This window comes from Fulmarus glacialis, unplaced genomic scaffold (genome assembly GCF_000690835.1).
Source record: "Fulmarus glacialis isolate BGI_N327 unplaced genomic scaffold, ASM69083v1 scaffold8967, whole genome shotgun sequence".
NCBI lineage: Eukaryota > Metazoa > Chordata > Aves > Procellariiformes > Procellariidae > Fulmarus > Fulmarus glacialis.
Window position 1 is genome coordinate 4,562 of NW_009222601.1, and position 7,123 is coordinate 11,684.

At 37.6% G+C, this 7,123-nt stretch overlaps 1 protein-coding gene across 1 annotated transcript in view; it reads left to right on the plus strand.

Annotated features, from left to right (window-relative positions):
- The window catches only part of LOC104079456 (putative E3 ubiquitin-protein ligase UNKL), a gene marked incomplete at both ends in the record, with an annotated part of 9,858 nt that extends 3,546 nt beyond the window's left edge, over positions 1 to 6,312 (plus strand). The window contains 4 exons of the mRNA XM_009581500.1: positions 1,532 to 1,762; positions 2,392 to 2,594; positions 3,433 to 3,687; positions 6,161 to 6,312. Of these exons, the coding sequence (XP_009579795.1) occupies positions 1,532 to 1,762; positions 2,392 to 2,594; positions 3,433 to 3,687; positions 6,161 to 6,312 (841 nt within the window). The remainder of the gene's footprint in view (positions 1 to 1,531; positions 1,763 to 2,391; positions 2,595 to 3,432; positions 3,688 to 6,160) is intronic.
- Positions 6,313 to 7,123: the final 811 nt, after the last annotated feature.

Genomic DNA, 7,123 nt, shown 5'->3' on the forward strand with positions numbered 1-7,123 from the left:
ATAATGATAGAATATACAAAATGAGTGATGCACAATGCAATTGCTCACCACCCGCGCTGACCGATAACCAGGTAGCGATCGGTACTTCCTGGATCACGCCTACCATTCATATACTGGGCATGACATCACATGATGTGGAATACCCCATTAGCCAGCTGAGCTGGCTGTCCTGATTATGTTCCCTCCCATCTTGTGTACCTAGCTCAGTCAGTAGGCATGGGAGCTGTCCTTGGACTAGGAGGGTACTTAGCAACAACTGAAAACATCAGTGTGTTATCAACATTCTCCTCACACTAAATCCAAAACACAGCACTAGCAAGAAATTTAACCCTATCCCAGCCAAAACCAGGACAGGGGCTTTACTTTGGCTGTTAATTTTTAAGAGAATTCTTACTTGGCCAGATTTTTTTAACTACAATCCCTTTACTTCGTTGCTTCCTTGCTCCTCTTGCAAAGAGCAGTGTACGTTTATTGTCTGGTATATTATGTACGTCTGTGGTTATATGTCTGTCTTGTATCTTCCTCATATAGTTGATCATGAGGCTGACCTTGGTAACATTTGCTGAGTATTTCAAGATATATTTTTCTGAAGACATTGTGGCAATGCAGCTTATAATGAGCATCCCAGTTTTTTTGTTTTGAAATACTTCTAAAAGGAATGATGTTCTCTGTGATGACATGAATTCACCTGTTTTAACAGAAAACTAAAATCACGACCCTTGCTTTAAGTATAATCATTTGACTGCTATATTTTTTTTAAAGAAAAGGTGATGTCATTTTTAGTTGCTATTCAAACATACTGATGAATAAAAGCTTCACAGTAAATATTGAACTGTTTCTTGACAGGAAAATGCACTGCATCTGTGCATGTTTATTTAAGTAATTGCATGATTGAACATCCTTTTTTTAATACCTATTTTTTATTATCATCATTTTGGGAAATTACGAACAATGCATTTGTTTGACTAACTTATTATTAATTTTTACTTTGTTTCAAACTCAGTTTTCATAGAGAGTTAAGTACATTTGACATTTAAAAACTACTGAACAAAAGCAAAAGTGTGTAGAGGAAAGAAATTGAGCTATGTCTGATTATTATGCCATGTATGATTTTCAAGGTATGTAGTCTCACTTGCTTAACTCGTTTATACATTAAAATAGACCCCAAATTTTTCTTAATCCTTTAAGTTTCAGTCAGTTTCTCCACTTGCGTTAGTTGTTGGCTGTAAAAATGAGTAAGTTGAATAGATCGGTCTGAAAAGTGTTTTCTCTTTCTTTGTAGCTGCAGATGAGGCCACTGCTGTGTAAAGCTACAAATTCTGTTTTCAGGCACTTGGAAAACTACTTTCAAGTGTTCAATTTTAAAAATATTTTTGCAATAGGAAATAAATAAAGTTTTCTTTTTTAATGGAAGGTATTTGAATATATAATTTAATTTACATTTGATACATTTTTCAGAAAAATATTTACAGAGAGCTGTATATTGCTTCAGAACTAATCTTTTTTTCCCCCCCCCCCAATGCATACATAGGTCAAAGATTACTGGGAAGTTCAGCACCTGTCAATATTCCAGGTTCTCTTGTTCGTTCCTCATCTTTACATTCATCATCATCCCTTTCAACCTCTCCACTCAGTTCTCTTTCACAATCACTGTCTCAGTCTTTTGTGTCATCCACTACGGCTCCTCACCACCAGCAACCTCAGCCTTTGAAGACAGAACATAGTATGTTAGGCACCTCAGCCTCTTCTCACAACTCTTTAGGTAAGTAAGTTGAAGGCTGCACTTTGTGTATTGTAAGAGGGAACTTAATGGCAGGTAAGAAATGTTCAGTTCAAGGCTTTGCATGTTTCTTATGACTTAATCTGGACAACAAAGCCTAGCTATTGTAATTGATAACACTACTGATAATGGAGTTATTTGTGGTATGTGGGAGTAAGTTCAAGGAGTGAACTTCCATTCCTAGTGAAAGGAAAAAAAGAATTCTTGGAAAAGGAGATACTTACAGAGGCATTTGAAAGGGGTAAAATAGAGCAGTTGGCATACTGGCAGCAGGAAAGCATTTTGCTAAAGGAAAATACAAAACAGAGAAAGAGGAAGAATTAAAATAATGTATGAGCTGCTAGGAACAAAGCTTTTTGTGTATAAATGAATTCCCACTCTTCCTTCTCCTTTTGTGGACTGTACTGTCTTCTATTAAAAGCGGCAAGAAAAAAAACATGTGGTAAGTCTCCTGAATTGCTCTGAATACTGTAAACATTTTCCAGACTGTCACATATATTGCAGATAAAAGTATAAATTTTGCATATGTGGCATCTCTATTTTGTCCTGCATGTGAAACATTTTGCAGTAGTGTGTGCAGAATGATTATTTTTTCTGCCTTTGTTTTACAGGTTTAAATGGTGTTACAGGAAGCATCTGGGACTTTGTAACTGGGAGTTTCTCTCCTAGTCCATCCCCAGTATTAAGCAGTGGCACTACCCCCTCAATAAGTTCAAACACCAGTGGGAACGAACTAACTCGAGTTAAACAGGAACTTGATGATGCCAAGAGAAAACTAAAACAATGGGAAGAATCTTGGCAACAAGTAAAACAGGTATGCTAATTTATGGTAATATTAAATCATATATATGTATTTTTTTTAGCAAACAAGCAGCTCCTACGGCTTTTCTGTTTTACATATCTTCTTATCCTTGGACCCAGAGTTTTATTACAATCTGTCAAAGGAATGGTTTTTCCATCCTCAAAATGGGCTAGCAGCATAAAGGAAACTGAGCTTTTTAAAGGGCAGTTCATTTTCTGAAAGTTGATCTGCCTCTCTAGACAGGGACACTTACCCATATTCAGGATAGGGCTGAACAGCAATGTAACTTGATGTTTAAGTAAGTAAAGACACACATTCCCTCCCGTACCTCTTTCAGATGATAAGCATGCAAAAAAAGTAGAGGCTTGCCAGCTGCTGTGGTTGTATAGTGTACCTGGACAGTATCTAGCTATCTCAGCAGTCAAACTGAGGTTGTTGATAACTGCCAGTCTAGTGCATTTTCTGTAGTCCTTTCCTTCCCCTCATGTTGTTCTCTCTGTGACGAGGAGTAGCTAAGTAGCTGTCCTAAATTTTGACAGTTTTTGATGTCTCTTGACATTAAATTATGAATTTAACATTTAAAATGTGTTCCATTTATAGAGCTCCAAAAAGGCTTCTGGCTGTTTACAGACCAGTAACAGTGACATACCTAAAAATTACATAAAGACAAAACAAGAAGAGTTGTTAAATAGAAGGTAGGATAAGTAGGGAGAAGTGTTAAATTGACAGTAAGTGCATTGTTATGTCTAAAATTAGAGATTACGTGCATCTTTGAAGGCTTTTGAATTTGCTTTTCTGTTGTTAATTTAAAAAATTTATTTTTTATATTCTGGAAATCTCTTTCTCCCAGGCATGTGATGCATGGCAGAAAGAGGCTCAGGAAGCAAAAGAACGTGCTAACATCGCAGATGCGGACAAACAACTTGCTCTTCAGAAGAAGGAGGAAGTGGAAAATAAATTAAAAAAGCTGAAGGTGCAATTAGCTGCTTGTCTATCTACTACATTACCTTATATGAAAAACTATGGAGATATAGAAAAGATATCCTTGCCAAAGCTTCGTTCCTTACAAAATCGGCTGCACTTAGATTTAGAAACAATAGATGAGGTGAGTTTCTTCATCTGCATAACTATTTTTGATTAACTGAAACTGGCAGCTCAGTAACCTTCAATGACATATTTATTCCAGGTTTCATTTCAAAGAGCAACATTGCTCTCAGTGTTAAGTCTTTCTTTTCTGGACTAGAGGATGGTTCAGATTTCTCAACCTAATGGATTCTTCTAAGTTTTTGATCAGCTATCAGAACAAATTACAAGTGATTCACAAGAATTCTTGGGGTGATTAAAAAGAAGATTTAAAGCCAGCTTTTACTCCCAATGTTTTGGGCACTACCTAAATAAATAAAAACAGTTGCCCTAAATAAATGAAAATAGTTACATGTTTTTCACTTATTTAGAAGATAGATGGCAAGGTTCCCTGCTAGGAGTTTGTGTAGTCAGAAAGGCCAGTACAGACTTGGAGCATAGAATCATTGACATTAGAAGGGACCTCTGGAGATCATCCAGTCCAACCCTCTGCTCAAAACAGGGTCAACTCGAGCAGGTTGCTCAGGGCCTTGCCCAGTAGTGTTTTCAGTATCTCCAAGGATGGAGAGTCCACCACCTCTGTGGGCAACCTTTTCCAGTATTTGACCACCCTCACAGTAAGAAAAGTTTTTTCTTATCTCTATGTGGAATTTTCTGTATTTTCATTTGTGCCCGCTGCCTCTTTTTTCACTGGATACCACCAAGAAGAGTCTGTCCCTATCTGTTTTACTCCTTCCCATCAGGTATTTACACACACCGGTAAGATGCCATCTCTTTTCAAGGCTAAACAATCCCAGCTCTTTCAGCCTCTCCTCATATGTCAGATGCTTCAGTCCCTTAATCACCTTAGAGGCATATTGCTGTATTTCACCTTCTCTCAAATCCAGACTCAGTTTCTGCCAAAATTTCGGATGCTCTTTTGCTGCTAGATTGAGGGCATTTCTCAGGGCTCTCAAAGCCACTCCTCTGAGCACATCAAGGAAGATAATAATGACCATGCACTGCTCCAGGCACCATACTTCAAACCTTGCTGGGCACAACTTGGTTTTACATTGCTTTCTCCCCTGCAATCTCAAAGGGCAATGACACCACATATGACACCAATTCTTGTTGTTTCATTTTAACTGTGATGGGACTGTCCAGAGAAAAAAAAGATTTCATAGAATCATAGAATAGTTTGGGTTGGAAGGGACCTTTAAAGGTCATCTAGTCCAACCCCCCTGCAATGAGCAGGGACATCTTCAACTAGATCAGGTTGCTCAGAGCCCCGTCCAACCTGGCCTTGAATGTTTCCAGGGATGGGGCATCTACCACCTCTCTGGGCAACCTGTTCCAGTGTTTCACCACCCTCATTGTAAAAAATTTCTTCCTTATATCTAGTCTTTCCTTTCACTACTGGGACAGTCTGCCATACTCTAGTACCTGTTTGAGTTCAGCAGTGTCTTCTCTGTCTCAGTGCACCTCCTGTCCAGTGCCATCTGTATCAGTATGAACAACAGCCTTGAAAAAACAGCCAGGCTCTCTTTAGAAGTTTAAAACTCTTTAAAAAAAATATAAGTCTTTGTCAATAAACTAGGTGGATGAGGACAAGACTTGCTAGTTACCAGGCTCCTGTTACCAAGTACGTTTACAGGATTCTGGATTGGATTAGGGACAACTATTGTTTTTCTCCTAAGGGATTTTAAAGAGGAGCAAAAGAGTCTTGGGATCTCTTACCAAAAAAGTCATTACATCCTGGAATGGAAGTCATCTCAGCCAGGCTGGAGTGATCAGAATCATTCCCACCTCTTCCGGCTCCTCAGTTTCCCAGGTTTCCTTTACCACTGTGGCCTCTTCTCACTTAGCTCTTCCTTCCAGGAGAAAGCTGCTGTCTTAGGCAGTGCCACACATAGCATTCTGGGTTCTTCTCTTAGTCCGAACCATATCTTGCTCTTCAAAAATTAACACGGCTTTTAGATGCTTCTCAGATCTTCTTTTTCCTTAATAGGGTTGATATGGCTTATCGCATGGAGACATTTATTTGCAGTTGTAACATCCTCCCTGAAGTCTGTATCAGTAGCTTTATTCAGAGTGTCGCACATTTGGGATGCTTCCATTTTGTCCTAATACGAACATCTCCCACGGCATGAGAAAATGTAACAGTGGTTTGAAATGGCAAAATGAGAGAGTATATGTCAATGAAAAAGGCTTATTTCGTCTTTTTTTTTGTTTTTGCTTGTTTGCATCATTCATCCCAATTATGCAGGAAAATTTCAGTCTAGAGGTTTAATCCTAGATATTTTCCTTTCTAAAAGCACCTATACTCCTCCAGCTGCTATTTTAAAGGTTGCACGTGCTCTGATCTTATGACCCTCAATTCAGCTGTCTGTTATACAAAAGCATTCTCCTTTGTGTTGTTAAATTAGAAGTTTATTCGGGATAGCTAAGCATAAAGCTGCTAGAACGCAACTGTATATTTGGAATCGTTTCTACTGAGTGCAATAATCTTTTTACAGGTGATTTTTCAGCTTCAGTCAAAGAAGTGTATCGTATGTCAGGAAGGTGATCGTAGCATTATCCTGAATCCATGTCAACATTATGTACTTTGTGATCACTGTGCAGCTGCACAAGAAGAATGTCCCTGCTGCAAGAAAAAAAAAAATCTGTGGTAACATAGAGGCATAGTACTCACATCATGTTCATGAATTAAATAATTTTATGTTTCTGTATTTTGTATAAGAATTGTATCACTCATAATTAATCCATTTAATAGTGCTAGACTGATTTCCATTTTGATGTGAGAAACTTAGTTGCTTTAAGATAGAGAATAAGGCTTGCTCACTTTTATGTATCAACTTCATTTCATGATGTTCTATAGTCTTGAGGTTCTTTCATTCCCCCCCAGTCCCATCGCAGCCTTTTCTGACTTCCACTTACATTCCTAGTGCACAAGCTACTTAGGTTCATTTGCACTGTAATCACTTCATATAAATCTTACCATAATGCCTGAATGAAGTGTTTATACCTGTTATTTTCATTAACAGAAGATGGATATGTAGATACAGTAACTACACACTTAACAGTACAAATGGTCCCTTTGCCATGTCTGTTGTGTGTGGAATGCCAGAGCCAGTATTTTGGAATCAGTCTAACACTATGTTTACTTGGATGTTTGAAAAACTCTGATTAATATAAAAGCACTTTTTAATTATTGTGTTTTGTTAGAAGATATGTTGTAAATTGCTTCAAGCTGCTTTCTAGGTCTTATGTTTATTTTTTAATATGCAATAATATGACATGTTATATGTGTACTGTGAATTTAAAATATTTCACATGGTTTTACTGTTAAATCACAATATGATTAAAGAGAAATGACAACTTATCTAGTTTTTTTACAATTTATAAGTTAACTGCATACTGTAGTATTTATAAATGTACCAGCGGAGACAAAACCAGTGAGGCATATATGCTTTCATACT